The sequence below is a fragment of the Solea senegalensis genome, linkage group LG5, assembly GCF_019176455.1.
Source record: "Solea senegalensis isolate Sse05_10M linkage group LG5, IFAPA_SoseM_1, whole genome shotgun sequence".
Taxonomy (NCBI): Eukaryota; Metazoa; Chordata; class Actinopteri; order Pleuronectiformes; family Soleidae; genus Solea; species Solea senegalensis.
In genome coordinates this window covers 7913952-7932672 of record NC_058025.1, presented here as the reverse complement: position 1 = coordinate 7932672, position 18721 = coordinate 7913952, and the positions used below count along the sequence as shown (strand labels likewise).

General features: G+C 38.5%; 2 protein-coding genes across 7 annotated transcripts in view; one reads left to right on the top strand and one right to left on the bottom strand.

The window, feature by feature from the left end:
• sgsm1a (small G protein signaling modulator 1a) overlaps window positions 1–9298 on the bottom strand; it is a 29361-nt gene extending 20063 nt beyond the window's left edge. For both annotated transcript variants that reach the window (XM_044026286.1, XM_044026287.1), the window contains exons 1-2: window positions 9038–9298; window positions 8850–8893 (exon numbers count right to left, since the gene is read on the bottom strand). In XM_044026286.1, coding sequence (XP_043882221.1) covers window positions 8850–8893; window positions 9038–9056 — 63 coding nt within the window. In that variant the 5' untranslated portion in view covers window positions 9057–9298. The remainder of the gene's footprint in view (window positions 1–8849; window positions 8894–9037) is intronic.
• The window catches only part of slc6a4b (solute carrier family 6 member 4b), a 33875-nt gene that overhangs the window by 9560 nt on the left and 5594 nt on the right, over window positions 1–18721 (top strand). For 2 of the 5 annotated variants that reach the window (XM_044026292.1, XM_044026290.1), the window contains 9 exons: window positions 2937–3123; window positions 10271–10377; window positions 11084–11190; window positions 13572–13672; window positions 15568–15797; window positions 16447–16581; window positions 17243–17462; window positions 17588–17726; window positions 17825–17959. In XM_044026292.1, the coding sequence (XP_043882227.1) occupies window positions 15572–15797; window positions 16447–16581; window positions 17243–17462; window positions 17588–17726; window positions 17825–17959 (855 nt within the window). In that variant the 5' untranslated portion in view covers window positions 2937–3123; window positions 10271–10377; window positions 11084–11190; window positions 13572–13672; window positions 15568–15571. Of the gene's footprint in view, window positions 1–259; window positions 369–2936; window positions 3124–6214; window positions 6245–10270; window positions 10378–11083; window positions 11191–13571; window positions 13673–15340; window positions 15371–15567; window positions 15798–16446; window positions 16582–17242; window positions 17463–17587; window positions 17727–17824; window positions 17960–18721 lie in introns of those variants that run through there. The other 3 variants (XM_044026289.1, XM_044026291.1, XM_044026293.1) reach the window with 3 other exon arrangements.

Genomic DNA, 18721 nt, shown 5'->3' with positions numbered 1-18721 from the left:
GGGAGGCTTGTTGAGTTTGATACATGTATTTCAGAGAATGATTATTTATAAAAACGAATGCACATCTGTGTAGCAGGGCTGGTGGAAGGACTGGGGGTAAAAAGTTGAGAGGGAGAAGAACAAAAGTGAGAAGAGTGCATGTTATGTTGGTAGATGAGTCACTAGCTCTCATACCAAGTACCTCCACTGGGAATTAATGGAGGTGGTACATTGGAGGAGGGGGGAGGATTGTCACGGCTTCTTCCCTCTGACCTGACAGCAGCTACAAACTAATAGTTAAAGATGACTGACGAATCAATCCCTCATGTGTCTGTGGAGACATCCCCCTGTGTGGGCAACTGCTCTGCAATCTGCATGGGGAATATACGGTACCAACCTCCGGACACAGTCATGCAGACAGCTTTAATTTCCTGCTGAGATGAGTATCTCCACAACACAAACACATACACACACACACACACCCACAGCTCTGAACATGTACAGTTCATGTACATGTTAGGTCCAGGTTTTTGTCTTCATGACTGGTCCTGACAAGTTTATTGTTTATGTTTATAAAGAGGTATCGGATATAAGTAAACACACACACACACACACACACAGTATTCTCAGTGGTTTTTCCCTTTGCTCAATTTTAAATACATTTCTTTTCAGTCAATTCCCCCCTCCCCACCTCCAAATCTACACATTCACTGAATGGTTTTTCAGCATAAGCAGATCCTTTTACCCCTGTGAGGCAGCTCAGAGGTCATGATGAGCCAGCTGTCAAACAGTATTATTTTTCATGCTTTTATATTTACAGCTTCATCATAAACTCTTCCGGGAGATAAAATTGTCTTCAGGTTTCATTTTCCACTGCGCTGGCTTGGTTTTATGAACAGCAACAGATGATATAAAATTGCATAAATGATTTTTTTGAATAATGCAATCATAACAGAAGCACTGAAGTGTATTTTGACTGCAGATGATCATCAAGAAGAAAATGAGACCAAGTCCCAGTGTTTTTTACCCCCTTAAATTATCACTTAATATAGCTCCTGAACATGGGGCCATATTAATCCACTTTACTGTATATACTATTGGGCACTTAAATATACTGTATGTTATATTATAAAGCATATACACGCAGCATAACCCTGCTCCTCGGCATCAACAGAAGGGATTCATGCTGCCATCACCACGGAGACTGTGGCACTCAACTCTACTCACAATCACACCCATATACAGCAAACTCACAGATACAAACGCATGTCTGCACAGCATTAATAGAGAGGAATAGATAATAATGCATTCCCAAGCCCCTTACCCTAACCTTAAACATCACAAATGAATGCCTAACCCTAAAAGCAAGTCTTAATCCTCAAAAGTTGAAGATGCCAAAATATCCTCACTTTCCCAAAATGTCCTCACTCTGTGGTTTTTACGTTTTTTTGGTCCTCACAAAAATACCCATACAAGAACACACACACACACACATGCACAGAAAACACACGGAACTTCTTTCATCTGACATACAGAGATCTGACTGATTTGCCAATTTCAACACACAGCATGTCATTTCTGTCACAAGGGGTCTTTCAATCAGAAACAATAGCACACGACTGTTGTGAAGCTGTGCTGAATCACGGAGAGAACAGAATGTGCAGCAAATGGCAATGAGTAGTCCTAATAATCCACAAGTGACAAATGCACACAATAAAATGAAAAGAAAAATAACAAAAGACAACACACTGAAAATGTCCTTCCTCACTCTGATGTTTCACAGGAGAGGTTTGTCCAGGAGCTTACAGCCATGCATCTAGTGCTATGTAATATAAAGGAGAGCAGTGGCGGTTGTTAGTCTTTGAAATAGGGGAAGCTCATTTCAGGCCCATTTATTTATGCATACATTTTAACATAAATTCTACAAACAAACAACTAGAATAAGGAAACGCGATGATTATGTAAAACTGAAATGTTATAATAGTATGGAATTAGAACATTAAAACACTTTTTAAGATATCAGTTTAATCATTCAAAAATATTGTATTTTGTTGTTGGAAAATATACTAGTTCTTTGTGCTCCCTAATTTATTCTTTGTGCCGTGATTTTTTTTTTTTGTGTGCCGGCCTTAGGAAGCTGCCTGCTGATGTGCTACTGAGTTTTGGAGCGACGGCTCAATGGACCGGAAGTCGTCACAGGCTTGGAGTCGCTGTCCCCAAGTTTTCCCAGTTGACGTCCAACAAAATAATTGTGAATATCTAATGTTTTGTCAGATTATGAACGTTAGATACTTACAATTATTTTGTCGGATGTCAACTGGGAAACGAGTTCCAGACAGACGACGACTCCAAGTCCGTGACTACTTCCGGTCCATTGAGCTGTCGCTCCAAAATTTGTTCCTGCAATGCTGTCGATCAAAAACTGGTTCTGCATTTCAGACATCTACTCCAATCATCATGCAGAAGCCTAGCATACACACCTGCCCGCTGCTCCATTGACTCCCAGAGAAGCTGAGCTTCAAGTGGTTTTAATTCGGAGGCTGCTACAGTAATAGGAACATCACGTTCTTATCACGATCAAGGTCTAATCGCGTTCTAGCGCACGTTTAGTATTGAAAAGTAAATGCAACACAGTACATATTTGACCACACTCTAGAGGAAGCTTCACTTGTCATCGCCACAGCGGGAAAGTCGTAGGTGTATGTAGGAGGGTGGAGTGTGTGAATGCTGTATATGTTGTTGCCTGTTCTGACGTTCAACACATTTAGTCAAAGTTCTCCCCTGAATAAATAAACCCTCCATAAAGTGGATGATGTCATTAAAAGGTGACCAAAATTAAACTGTCATTTATGTTGTACATAAATGTGGATTTCTATGGATTTTTAAGACCGTTAGATGAAAGAAATCTCACACATTATGTTTTTAAAGACTCCATTTTCATCTATTTTGGGCTACAGATCAGGCGTCTGAAGAATTTATACAGTGAGGTGTCAAAGCACAGATGACCTGCAGGTTTCCATGGAGATGGCACGTGTTGCACAGTGGATGACTTCTGCCTTAGAGGATGCTTCAACAACACTCAATCAACTCTGGAATAAACCGAAACATCCACGGCTCCTTAACTGCGTCAGCGGCAGGATCCAGGTAAACTGTGCTGTTATCATTTCAAAAGGGCCTCGCAGCCTCATAGACGCATCATTTGTGTTGATTAGAGATTGTTTGTGCTCAAATCTTCATCCATCAATGCCACGGCAACATGCATTTTCAGGGGGGATTTAGAAACGTGCGTGATGTAACAAGTCATTTAGTCGCCTGTGCTGCCGCTGCAGCAGCGATGCCTGATGAATTTAACCGCTGTAGCTTGAAGACACAAGGCAGAGTGATAAAAGATCTTCAGAGTAATTCCAATTAAATCTTGCAACAGCAGAGGCAAGAAATAAGAGCAAGAGAAAAAGCCACATCCATTAACTTCCACCCTTCATTATTCATCATCTCTGTGGACACTGCTGAACGAAGGGAGCACACAGTGGAAAGTAATAAATAAAAATTCATTAATCCATGCACACACACACAAATACAATTTGTACGTGCATTATACTTAAATAATGTATGAGCAGATTGAACATACTATTAAAAAGGAAAGGAAACAAATCAGTAATGCAACCTGAACCTCAGTGCTCTGGACCTTTTGATTATGTCACATGACCGTCGTCACTGATTGAACTCGGCCACTTTTCATGGAAATGTGGATGTTCAAATGTACTCTCTCTCTCTCTCTCTCTCTCCCTCTGAAACACTGAGGAATTGTGGTTTGCGGTTTAACTTGTGGTGAGACTCTTTTGTTAACGTTTAGCCTTGAATAAAGAAGGCAGATAAAAGCAGACATACTTGTACATTAATGACGTATTAAAATAATTTACCTCATAGGTCTCTTAGATCTACCGCTTTATCCTCCACATAAGGATTACGGAGGTCGCTGGTGCCAATCCCAGCTGACAGGGCAAAAGGAGGGGTACACACTGGACAGGTCACCAGTCCATCACAGGGACACATATAGAGACAAACAACCATCCACTCTCACACTCCTACGGTCAATTTAGAGTGTCCGATTTGCCTAAATCGGACTGCCTAGTAAATGCCCACCAGGAAGTGACACTGAATGAGCCTAAAATCTCTCTTGATTTATAAAGCTAATAAATATTTTCCTGAGGAGTTAATGGTCTCAGTTGCAAGTTTCAGGTCTTCTTCAATAACATGCTGTTGGTGTTTGTAAATTGTGTTGCCATTAAGAGGAAAATAGATGATATAGCACGACACATATGAGTAGACACCAGCGGGGGTTGACAGCTGGTCCATTGTCCAATGGCTGCAGGTGAAGTCTGTGAATTTCTGATTGCATAACCTCAATCTGGCACCAGTCAAATCACAAATTTCAAGGGAGTTCAGATTCTTATATGTGATGTCACGGCCGGTTACCACATTAGACACAGATAAACCACACATTTTCAGCGCAGTTTCTGAAGTAAACAAAGAGAATTCATGCTGTCTTCAGCTTTAACCATCACTGTGTTCAAGTTTACGATCAACATGTTACTGCAAACTAAAAAGCACAGTCCCCCGGAGCATAACCTCCTATCTAAGCCTCAAACACTGTGAGGAAGGAAGGGAAACTGTCTGATCTGTGTGGCCCTGTGTGTGTTTTCTAGCAGTCTGCCCCTCTCCTTAGGCAAACACAGACGTTTATTTGCATTTGAGTGCATGAACAGTACAAAAAAAGACAGAGGGAGGAGCACAATCAAAGCAAGATGAACAGACAGATGGAGGCAGACAGAGAGGGGTTCTGTAAAGCTCAGGCAAAATAGAGGAGATTTAATTCAAACCAATTTTGCACCAGAAGGTAATTCTGCTGCCACAGACCTCCTGCTCTCTGCAGATAATCGCCTTCATCCAAGTACATTACAAGCAGGGTGACAACACACAGCGTGAGACACCATATCTTATAACCTGGTAATAACAATAATAACTGTAAAACATCACCATCTTTATGTATATGTATGTGTGTGTATGTATATATATATATATATATATATATATATATATATATATATATATATATATATATATATATATATATATATATACACATAGATATATATATATATACATACACATATATATCTATACATACACATATATATCCAAAAACATCCACTTCTCTTTTCTTTAGCTAAATGTTGATTTTCATTCAATCCGGAGAGATGTCACACTGAAGAACTGTGCTCTTGGTTCATCGACAGAGTCCATTAGACTGCATTTGTGGTAAACACTGAAAGAGCCACTGTGAATGAATCTCAGTGAGGCCATATCTGTGCACAGGAAGTAGGTTTAGTCATGAAAAGGGCCTGGTCTCTGCTGATAAGGTTGCAAACAGCACTGAGGGTAAAACAGTCTCTGCATTCCTCCTTTTTCACAAGATCCAGACGGTGATGTTTGTCATTGTTTGCCGATATTAAAGCTTTGTTATTTATGAGGCAATCAGAGATGAAACTAATAAAGAAAGTTGTCTCAGGTTATAAAAGTGGTCTGATCATGAAAACAGGAACGAGCAATGTTCTCTCTCTGCGCCACTGAAACTACAATCGTTGTTCTTGTGCTTCACTTGAGCGTCACCAAAGTCAACAACAGTGAAGGAGTCTGCTTATGTTAGAGAGGTTTTCCAGAGTTTCTGTTGTTTTCTGACAGTCTAATACACCGCTCCTATTTGAATATCATATGAAGAAAAGCTACCAAACGCATTCATTAATAAGTAATTCAGTATTAAGTAGGACTGTTTTCTTTCGGTGTGTGACTAAACCTTATGATTTTACTTGTTGATTTTTCCCCACAGAATACTATTAGCGCTTTTCCACTACACAGTTCAAGCACGACTCGGCACGGCTCTCTACTCAGTTTGGTATCAGGCACGTTGTTTTCCGTAACTATAGTCCCTTCCCAGTTGTGAGGCTATTATTATAATCATCATTAGCAGTAGTAGTATGGTCATTATTATTATGCTATGATTTAAATTGATATCAGTATAATATTTTTCCTCAACACTCTATGCTACTGCTTGACATTGTAGAACTATAAACATGTCTGTACCTCAACTCCCTCTCTCCCTTTCTCTCCTCCACGTCTCCCCATTATTCCTTTCACCCCAACCGGTTGAGGCAGATGGCTGCACATCTTTGAGTCTGGTTCTGTCAGAGATTTCCTCCTCTTAAAAGTGAGTGTTTTCTCTCTACTGATGCCTAGTGTTTGCTCACTGTGTGAACTGTTGTGTTTCTCTTCTCTCTATAATATTATAAATGTTTCTGCTTTACTATACAAATAAGATTTAATTGAATCTTTACTATGCTTTGGATTTTCTTTGGGATTATTCTGTTTGGACTCTTTGTTCTATTTTCTTGGGGTTTTTAGTTCTTTGTGTCCGGTTTTCAGTTTGTTGTTTCCTGTTTTATTTTGTGGTATTTCCTTGTCAAGTTTTACTTCCTGCCCTGTCTTTCCCTTTGATCGTTTGCCCCGCCCTAATGTGTTTCACCTGTGTTTGATTATCCCCAGTCTATTTAGTGTGTCGGTGCTCATTTAGTGTCAGGTGTCTTTTTTTCTTCATGCTGTTTGATCACTTGATTGTTTGCATGTTTGCTGTGTTTAAGGTTAGTGTTTTTTTACTTTTTGCTAGTTTGTTTTATTGAAGACTATTTTTTGCTACTTTACTTAATTATGTTTAAGTTCATTTCAATCTGCCTTTAGTTCCTGATTTATGTAAAAAGAAAAAGAGAAGAAAATGGCACAATGGCAATATTCTAGCCCATAGATGGGTTTTTAGCAATTTTCCTTCAAATTTTTTATATTTTATATTAAGTAAATGTGAAAACAAATACACACATTCAACTCCTTGAACCACATTTGCCTTCAAACACACAGGGAAATTGAGAATGAGGTTCTTTTTGTGGTAAAATGTTTTCATGCATGCTGATTTCTTTTGGTTTAACGTTTAGGGAAAAACTAAGCAATGAAATAATCTTTTGAAATGTACTGAAATAATGGATGAAACACAGCAACTGTACTTGTATGTGTTTCTTAAACCCATGAAGGTTGAACGCAGGAAAAAAAGAATCCAACGATCATATAGTATCTCTTGTACATGCAAAAATATTTTCTACGCGAGCTATTGGTGCTATTGGTGCTACAGGGACTCTCTCTTTTGCTTAAATAATTGTTCAGGGACAATACTACATTCATGCAGAACGTGGAGATGAGTTATTACAGGGAGACTCGCATCAGTGCTAAAATACTCAAGGTAGACTTCCCGAACTGACTGTGCATGTGTTAATCAATGAAAGTGAATAAAAAGTGCGTACATGTTACGTGAACTGACTGCATATTTGATTTAATGTCGCTGCGCTGCTGGTTGTGGTGCATTTCCAAGCAGTGACTCTTGCCAGCAGTAAAACTGAACTTGTGAGGAAGAAAAACAAACATCACTTCAAACAATATCCCATCCCATCATCATTCTTCTTCTTCCTTCACACAGATGATCCCTGAACTGTGAGTTTTAAATCTGATTTGAGCATAATTTTTCTATCATGTCAATAACACAGATCCTTCACAGGTATGAAGAGCTCTCTGAACTCAACTGTTACTGCAACAAACTGTATCTGCTGATACCGATAATTATCTAAAACAGTCATTTGACATGACAGCTGTTCACAACACATTTGTGCTCATGCATAACCAGCCATTTTAAAAAGGCAATCCCCAAACCGTCTGACAAATATTCTGCTCCCATTAAGAAGAAACAGCCGACAAATGATTCAGTTAAAATGCTGTTTATGACATTGCATTATGACCCACCCCTGACCATAATGCTTTACCATATATTTGTTGACATGTAACCATCTCAACAGGTCTAAAGGTTCTCAGTCATACAGGTCATTGCATAATCTGGAGTTTTGATATTTACATGTGGATTTGTCTGTATCTAAACTCCTAAACATGCTGAGTTTTTCATAATTATTTAACCAAAAGAAATCAGCATACAGTTTTACCACACCCCCTTATGTCCCAGTTTCATTACAATATGATTGCTGAAAAAAATATCTATGGGCTTGAAAATTGCCATTGTTATTTTTATTATATATATATATATACCACTTATGGTCATCTCTCTCTCTCGATAGATAGATAGATAGATAGATAGATAGATATAGATGTATATGTGTATAAATAAACCCAGGTTGAAAAGGCAAACAAAAAGACAAACTAACAATATAATGATAAACAAACCAAAGCAGGAGGAGAAGGCAAAAGGTCAAACCCCAGGACTGCCCCCCTCATTTAACCTTACTAAACCAAACCTGACCTAAGCCTAAACCTTGTCTCAACTTCCAAACCCAACCCTAAGACCAAGTCTTATGACCAAAAATCCGTTTGAAGTTGTGAGGAGAAGCCAAAATTTCAACTGTTTAGTGTCAACATGTGTCCACACAGACACAGAAAGACAAGAGTGTAAGATACAGTTTGTTCTAAAACACAAACACTGACACAGACAATGTGTTTCATTCATGCTGCTTCTCCACCTGATGAATAACTGAGCTGCAGCAGCATCACTGACACTGACACACTCACACAGAACAATGAGAACATAATGCATATTATAAGAACATGACTAATAATCAGATTACTTTCTTGTATATTTAATAAATATTTGGTTGTTTTTCTTATGCAGGTGGTTGTGATAGATATCTGAGAGATCTCACTGGACTGGTTCATTGAAACCAAAGTGTTTGTTTTCCAACTGAATAACTGCTGAGCTGAAAAACACCCACCTCCTTCTTGACGGTGCGCAGCAGCTTCTGACGAGTCTCTGCCTCTGAAACACAACACAGTCCACAGAAAAACAACACACCACCGAAACACTTGTTATAGAAACACAACTGAACTTGTTATGTTTGCACTTTACTATGATGCAACAGCATAAACGGCATTTAGAAAGACACGGACACACTGTTCCCACCTGCCATGATTGTTGCCATGGATCCTGTCTCCTGCCTGTAAGCAGCACAGTGAGCTCTCCTCCCATCAGCTGTGAGAGACGAGGCGCACGACTCCACTAGACTACACCTCCTCTTTACGCACGCCTCTTAAAGACACACTGAGCTTCACTCCGTCTGTTCCATGGCCACGCGTCATACGATTTGCAATCACTAATGTAATATCTCATGAGCGTTCATCATCTCTGAAGAATAACAGCCTGTTTACACATTGTGTAAAAAAATAAAAATCAGTGTAGCATAGATGAATGAACAAACCCTTTGTGTTGCTGAGCTTAAAACAAACAGTCACACAGGATACGCGGAGACCGGAGTTCGTGTTTGTCATTTTCTCTGACAATGGAAATGTTTTGTCATCGCGCCATCTTGTGGCCAACATGAGGGAAGACTGTTAAAGACATAAAGCTGTGTGGCAGGGGTCAAACTCAAATGACCTGGGGGCCTCTAACAAGTGTCGAAGTAATAATATTTATCATGATATTTCACGTAATTTGACAATAAAGCGTTTGTTTTGATATGAAACGACAAATAGTTCACAATATAAATGTATTTATGCAAAATGAATTTACACAGAAGAAAAATACAGAAATAACTCATAACTTGAAACAGCTGGCCTAAGGAATAATAATAGTAATAATGATAATAATTGTACATTTCATTTATAATGCACTTTATATTATATAAATCTCGAAGTGCTACAGGGTTAAAAATCACATTCATAACATAATCAAAAGCCCTGCTTGAGGTTTCCGGAAGGGCATTCCACAGATGTGGGGTGGCAGCGCAGGAACGCTTGTTATTTTTTTGTTGATGTTATTATAAATTTGGCAAGTTCAACAAAGCAGCTGCTTGGAGTCCCCAGAAGTGTGTGAAAATCCCCCAAAACTTTTTAACATATTAAAAAATAGATCTAGATTCCTTTAGATATCTAAATAGTGTTGAGCTTAAGTCATTTGGTTTTATTTGGTAGTTGAAGATTTGCTCATTTAGTGCACATTGGCACATCTGTTCTAATATTTAAAAAACAAAGTCATTAAACTGGTTGCCTGATATATTCGGGAAAACATTATTTAAAATCACTAGTGCTGGAAAGGAAAACAAAAATGTTGTGTGTATTCTACTCATAAATATGTTTGTATATGTGTTTAATTTCTTTTTAAATAAGTCTTTTTTGTGTACTGTTTCGCTTTACACAGACTGCCATATTCCACCTCCATGTTTCTACAACAGCCTGAATGGACAAACCAGTAATTGTGAAGTGGAAACTCACAACAACATAAACCCGAAGGAAACATCAGAGCGAGTGAGTTGTGAAAGAGTGTTCACTTTTACACTCAACCTTTGATTTGTAGCTACGTCTATATAAAAGTATATAAAACAAATCTACAGTAAACATGTAATGCTGTCATGCAGCTGTAATTCCCTCTGTCCAGAAGATGGCGTCGGTGTCATCTTTGCCGCCCTGTACATGATTATAAACTTTCAGGTTTCATTGAAATACAGTTCCACACATGTGTTGTATAAAGTATCTAGAAGTGATAATTGAGTACAAGTATCTTTACCAGAAATGTCTTTGGTAGAAGTTGAAGTCACTTTTTTTATAATATTACTTAAGTAAAAGTCTTAAAGTATATGACATTTGCTGTACTTGAGTTTTAGCCATGGTAGATCAGTGGCAGGGTGAGTAGCCTTTCTACAGGAAGGTTGTGGGTTAAATTCCTGCCCTTTCTAGTCTGTATGTGTCCTTGAGCAAGACACTTGCTGTAGTTTAAAGCAGATCATCGAGACTAGAAAGGCTCTATATAAATACAGACCTTTACCAACTCTTCTTCTTCTGATTTTATTTGGTAGTAATGAGTAACAAAGATAGTTAGAGGAAATGTAGTTATGAGAAATATAAATAACAAAGTGAAGTACAGATAAACCAATGTTGTACCTTAGTAGAGTAACAAAGTATCTGTACTTTGTTCCATTACAACATCCGTTTTTGTGCGTGTGCTCCTGTTCAGGGAGAAGTCAGACAATGAGCTGCAGGAAGTCGGCGTGGGCTTCGCTTCATCACAGTCTTTGGGAGCGTTAAGTGCAGCTCTGCTGCCCCGGAGGACGGAGCTGTCAGGTAGATCAGGTGGTGAGATGTTGGAGTGATAACACAAGATGACAGAGTGAGAGGAGCACAGCTTCACAAAGCTTCAGCACTGACAAACATCCTCAGGTTCCTTCAGTGAATCGACATGTGAACACATGATCTCTGTAATCTCATTGTTTTTTTTACATATTAGAAACCAAAACAAACAACAGTCACTGGCCTGTTGAGACAATCAGTTGTGTCACCACTTGTATAACAACATATATAATATACATAATATGATAATGTGAGTGTCTGAGAGGAGGAGACACTCTCGGCTTCAGTGTAATGGCTGTGCTTTAGTCCCATGCCATTTTTTTTCCTGCCTGTATTTGTCCCACAGTTGCTCTTTTGAAGCCAGGATTCCCCCTCATTGCCATGACTCACTCTTCACAAAGGCTTTAGATAATATGAGGTAATAGCATGTCATGTCAAACGCCACACCAGGACTTCTGCTCGAGTAAGCAGCAGAGAACATCACCAGCTTCACGTTGCTTATGTGTTGAAAGCAAATCGACATGACGTGTGTCTCTCGATTTTGTCCGTGAGACTTTATCTGCGGCAGAGACACAACATTCAGCATTAAAAGAAACATGATTATTTGAAGTGATAAAGAGGTTTGTGGTTCATCTGGACTCAAGCCACAAGAACATTTCCATCTCCTCTGCCTCACGTTTTATCAATAAGACGAGATTCTGATCCCATTCATGAACGATATGCATTGTATTATTATATACACACAATCTGCACCTTCATTTTATTATAAATATTGTACTGTACATGTGCTTTTTATGTTTTTTATGTCTAATCACTTTGTTTCCATTTAATGCTAAAAGTGTAATTGGAAGTGACATAAAATAACTGTAATTAAGCTTTTAAAGCTTTTATGTTTCTTCTGCTAAATGCTTTTGATTTCTTGATTTAATCTGCTTTTATTATTGTCCTTTATTGTCAGACTGGGAATCGATAGAGTGAAATATTGCGATATTTTGTGAGGCAATATTATATCTCGCTTTTGAGACATTGACTTTTTTTGCATAATATCGTTTTTTAACTGATGTTACTAATAAATAAACAGGACATTTTTGTGGATTAGAATAAAAGAAATCTATTCACATTTCAGTCCACTAGATGCTCACTCTCACTAGAGCTGTTGTGTGAGTTTATCGCAAAATATTATGATTGCAAATACGCAAATAATATCGTATCGTGAATTTAATACTGTGATAATATCATGTTGTGCTGTCTCTGGTGATTCCCACCTCTAACAGTTAGTCAGTTTCAAAATATCTTTCCGACAAATTACTTTTTTTGTGTGAACTATGTATCAAAACAAACACTTTTGAAATGGTGTGCAATATCATCCTAGATACTTTCTTTTTGCAACATCATGATGGATTATCAGGATTTTCATTTCTTATCAGTAAACGGATAGATAATCTTTTCCCCAAACTTTCTTCTCTTGACCAGCCTAGAAGTTCACTGGCACACAGCTCATTTTGAGTTTCAGGCCCCTGGTCCATATATTCATTATATATTCATTCGTTAGCTGTACTAATAGAGGCTTTTTTAACTTTTCCACAGCAAAAGTGTTTGGTTTTCAAACCTATGTTGAACATATGTCACACCTGCACCACAAGATGTTTTTCTTCACTCTACTTCACATAGTATCACTCCTTTTTCTGTTAAACTGACCAGTGATTTGGAAACAGCAGCAGCAGCAGCAGCAGCAGTAGTGAGTGAGTGAGTGAGTGAGTATGTGATATCTATGTCTGTTGGTCTGTCAGCAGAGTTTCTGTGTCTGACCACGTGCACATGTCCGTGTGTGATTCGAGTCGACGTGCTCTATCAGGCACTGGGGCTCGTGATAGACGCTCCTGTCAGTCTGATGTTCTTCTGCCCGTGTGTGCCAATGCACTCTGACAGGCTTGTGTGTTAGAGAAGGCCAGTGCTATATGGTTTGTTATTATGTTGTCATGCTTTTGGCCCCTGGGGGCCCCCCCACTGCACCTCAGCTGAGCAACCACAGTCTTTTCCCTACAGCGGTTTGTTTACTCTGCACCAGATGTGGCAATGAGAAGACATGCTGAAACTGAAGGAATCTGCCCGTTTAAATTATTTACATTATGACATTTTTTGATCCAGATATTTCTGTCATCATGCCATGGAGCTTTTCTTGATAAATTTTTTTGCATAATATTACACATCATGTAACATGATACCATGTATATGAAGCTGACCTGTTGATTTAAGTTTGTATCATGTTTGTATGTGTCTTTGATTTATGTTTTTTTTCTTTTCTTTCGTTCGATTTATATTTGTTTTTTTGATTTGTTTTGTTATGTACATTAACTTTACTTATTTATCACTAGAATTTATAACGTCTGCATGGGAAGGCGGTTGTGGGGTGGCTCTGACAGTGGAACAGTGGTGATCTGAGTCGACATGGCTACATCACCTTAATTTCTCCAAGGTAAGACTCTCTAGAACGTTCCTGAACATAGATCCAGTATGTGACAGATGTGGACTCTCACCATGCTCTTTCACATTCGCACACTCATTCTGGCTTTATTCGTCCCAATGTGCACACTTATTGGAGCTCAACTTTTAAAACATTATCGGACGATTTTCAAAATGGTGATTCAGCCAGATCCCATAATAGCCATTTTTGGTGTAGTGGGAGAGAACAATAAAAAATTTTCCTGAACAAAACTTAAAATTACAAAATGTGTCACTCTCTCTTAGCACAGAGACTAATTCACCAGCTGGACTCAGTGACTGCAAGAAGTGATGCAGCTCCTTAAACTTTAGACTCAGAATATTCAAATCAATGTAATATACCGCTCCAACTTGATATTCTGTGTTCATTTACTAGTCTTTTTGTTTTTTTATGCAACAGCCTTTTGTTGCTATGTTTATTTTATTTTTTGTACCTTTATTTAACCAGGTAAGTCAGTTGAGAAACAATTCTCATTCACAATGACGACCTGGGCAAGAGGTAGCTCTATGTCTGTTAATGTCATTTTTTATTTCATTTTTATTTGTATAGTGCCAAATCACAACGTACATTATCTCAAGGCACTGCACATAGTAAGGCAAAAACATTTACAATCTTATAGAGAGAAGAGAAGAGAAACCCAACAGTTCACACAATGAGAAAACAGGTGGTGAATCGCTGTAGAAGTTCCCACCTTTCAAACAGAAAATAAAGGTCATGTGACAACAGGCCAGACAGTTTGGCTGCTTTAAGTGACAGTTTCATCATGGTGCTGGATATCTCTTGTCCCATCTCGCTGTCATATCCATTTCCCAGATTAACTTGGTTTGATACACCCTTCCCGCTCTTGTGTCTGCACCACTGCTCCCCTCTGAAGATCCAGTTAGCAGCCGTTTCAAAATGCTATGCACTAAAAGCCATGGATTTGATTACAAAGTCTTTCTATTAGGTTTTCCTAATGAGTGCAGTTTAGCTGCTGTGATTCTCTTCTGCAGTCTTCACCAAACTTTATTAACTGTAGAAACAGGAAGTCAAGATGATCCAAGGTGCTATTTATAACCTGCTGTGCCAAACTTGTGGCAGTTTGTACCAGGCCGTGGCCTGAGACCAGTGTGACATTTTATTTCTTCATCATGTACCTGTTCATCAACTAACACTGTTTTATTCTTTCATCTAGGCCATGAATATTGATGGTTATTTAAGTATGAAGAACAGTAGACTTGAATGTTGGTCAGTATTCATATAGCAATGCTATGTACCTCACTGTTTCTTCAACAAAATCTATATCTCAGAAGGTAGATTTCCTGTTAAAGAGTGACCAAAAAGAGAAAAAAAGTAATATTACAAGAATAAAATCGCAATATTATGAGATTTATTTTATCATTCTTTAATTAAATGTATTATTATTATTGACCACTACCAGCCATTTCCTCCTCCAGAAAAATAGTAAACGTTAAAGATGATGTATTTCCTTATTTGTGAAGCCCAAACCAAAACATAACTTCACAAAATGCTCCTTGTTCCTCACATCTGATCATCTGAGATGTTGCTTGGATAATAATTACGACTTTATTCTCATATTATTAGGAATTTATTCTCAGTAATTTATATGTGACTATATCTCCACTGCAGGGCCTTGACTTTCTTCTCCTCTGGTTAAGATGTTTTTGAGAGGTGAGGCAACAAATACATCTAAGCGGTTCTGACCCCTGCATGGCCCCTCGTGTCGCTGGGCCTGGTCCAGCTTCAGGTTCTGCGTGTGATTCTCTTCCACCAACTCCTCCCCCTCAGCGATGTCATCACCACAGAGAGACAGAGAGACATCGTCCTCCTGTGAGGATCTTCTCCTCTCACTGACTTTTTTTTTTCAGTCCGATGCTCCAGCGGGACTCAGCGGTCATGGCCGGCAGTCTGACCCAGCACGGCTCCCCCAATCCGGGCTACAGCTCCAACAACGCTCTACCGGTGCACGTCCTCACGCAGACTGAGTCCAGGGACAAATGGACCAAAAAGATGGATTTTCTCTTGTCTGTTGTTGGTTTTGCAGTGGATCTGGGGAACGTTTGGAGATTTCCGTACATATGTTACCAAAACGGCGGCGGTAAGTACCTAGTTTAAACTCGCGCTTAATTTAGATGTAACTTTATAAATTAAGAAAATCCGAAAACATTTTCTTTAAGAGTCTTCAAATCGGTCAAATATCAGAAGGTCTGCTTTGAATTTACTCATAAAATTATTTTTTAAATAAGGTTCTTTCGGTAGCTGTCCATGGTGCTGAAGTGCGCAACTGAAACCTCCACATATCACTAAAAAGTTTTTACACATTTCTCATTCGCGTCTATATTTTCCTTTAACTGTGTTAAACAATGTTTTTTAGAATATATTAGAGAAGATTTCAAAGACAAAAAAGGGGATTGAAATTATATAATAACCCTGTAAAAACACTGACAGGGAAAAAAAGAATAAGGATTAAAAGATAACTAGATGGTTGTATATACTTTTATTTACTGTATATATAAAGAATGTTGAGTCATTTTTGCAGAACTGAGTCAGTTTTGTTTTTGGTCTCTTAAAAATGATCTAAAAAAATATAATAAAATAAGAAAAATGTAAATATCATGTAAGCAAAAAATAGTGGTAGAAATTGATCAACAGGTGATGATGCTCACTTTCAAATTTCCACTCTTTAATTCAGAAGTCCTCACTCTTGCACATATGAGATTGTATGTAACCGATGCATCTCTACGCAGGTGCTTTCCTTATTCCGTACATTCTGATGGCCATCTTTGGTGGCGTGCCGCTCTTCTACATGGAGCTGGCTCTGGGGCAGTTCCACAGAACTGGAGCCATTTCTATATGGAAGCACATCTGTCCTATTTTCAAAGGTAAGGCCTCAACCTGTGCTGTGCTGTGCTGTCCTGTCCTCTTTCTGTCCCCCACTCCCTGTTTTTTGTGGCCCATCTTTCCTTGAGCCATTTTTTACCTTTTTGGTTCTAGGTGACCTATTTTATTGTTGTATTGTTTTGTTCTTGTTGTTTGTGTTTTACTGTTTTGTTTTGTTCTATGCTGTTGGTTTATGCTCCCTCCTTCTCTTGTTATCTCCCTTTCCTCATATTTTATTTTATTTAAACATATTTGTTGTATTTTTTTGATTGTTGAGAGATTGATTTGTCATCCAATCCAATTGTAAGTAAATAAATAAATAAAAATAAACTTGAGAAAAGCGACACAACATCTCACATTGACAAAGCTATAAAAATGGAGTTCTGCACATCACCAACAGCTCACACTTTGTCACATAGTCCAAGGATCCATCTCTCATCTCTCCTTGTTACTCCCGCTCTCCCCCCTCCTCCTCCTTTCCCTTATTTCCTCTCACCCCAACCTGTTGAGGCAGACGCTTGCATATATTTGAGTTTGGTTCTGTCAGAGATTTATTCCTGTTTTTTCTGTTAAAAGTGCTATAGAATTTTATAATTATCATTAACCCTAACCCATTTTTTATTACTTTAAATGATTACAGTGACTCTCTCTTTTCTGTTGCAGGTATAGGATATGCCATTTGTATCATCGCTCTGTATGTGTCTTTCTACTACAACACCATCATCGCCTGGGCGCTCTTCTACTTCTACTCCTCTTTCTCCAGCATCTTGCCCTGGACCAACTGCGATAATGTGTGGAACACCCCGGACTGTACCAACTATTTTGGTATGGACAACGTCACCTGGACAAATTCCTCCAGGTCTCCGGCAGAGGAGTTTTACACGTAAGTGCATGTAAGTGTGAGTAACATATATAAATAGCTTTACAGTTAAACTCAATTAGATGTTTTCTCCGTTAGAAATGTTACTTTGTCTTCTGAAGTTCTGATGTTTCATGTTTTATGAACAGGAGGAATGTTCTTGAGATCCACAAGTCATCAGGGCTGAGAGATGTTGGCGGTGTCCGCTGGCAGCTGATGCTCTGCCTTTTTCTCATCTTCACTATCGTGTACTTCAGCCTGTGGAAGGGAGTGAAGACATCAGGGAAGGTGAACAATAACAGCTGCTTGACAACCTGGTTTACTTCAGTCGTATCTATCATCTATTCCTGATTGACTTTCTTTTCTTTTTTTTCTTCATACACCAGGTGGTGTGGGTGACTGCGACCTTACCCTACATTGTGCTTTTCATCCTCCTGATCCGTGGTGCCACTCTGCCAGGAGCCTGGAGAGGCGTGGTCTTCTACCTGAAACCACAATGGGACAAACTGCTGGACACCAGAGTGAGTTAGACCTGTTTGGTTGGTCAGTACAGAATGCTATATTCACTCATTTGTAATATGAAATAATTCACAGACCTTCAATGTTCCTTCAAAGTAAAGGGAAAGAAGACATAACAAACAAAAAATGCTTAGAAGCTTAATTGAGAAAATTCATATACACAGACATAACTGTATAAATAAGCTCCAAGTAAAAGTGATAAACTTTATCAGTGCAAATTCTGCTTTTTCATGTACCTTATCCCACAGATATAAAGATAAATAATATTACTATATATTATCTCTTCTCTAAAACCTTATCTGTCACAGAGTTATGGATTTACAGTTGGTTAATTGAATAATATGGGTCAATCTAATTCTAATGACCAACATGTCTTAGTTTAATTTACCTTTATCAATTTCTTCTCCACTAGTCCCTTCAGAATTGACCTACATGTGTATGTATATCTATATATATATATATATATATATATATGTATATATGTGTGAAGATTTCGGTAAATGAAACGTCCACATTGTCTCCGTGTTTGTTGAACACTGCGAGTGCTCAAGTTTGAAAGGAATATGGATGAGATGAAATGAGATGCATAAATAAGCCACAGAGCGGCATAATAAGATGCATAATTGGTTTAGATTTGCTGCCCATTAACAAAGAACCACCCCACCCCACCACCACCTTTCTGTCTCACACACACACACACACACACACACACACACACACACCAATAAACCAGCGTTGTCCCCTTCTTTTTCATGCCAAGTGCG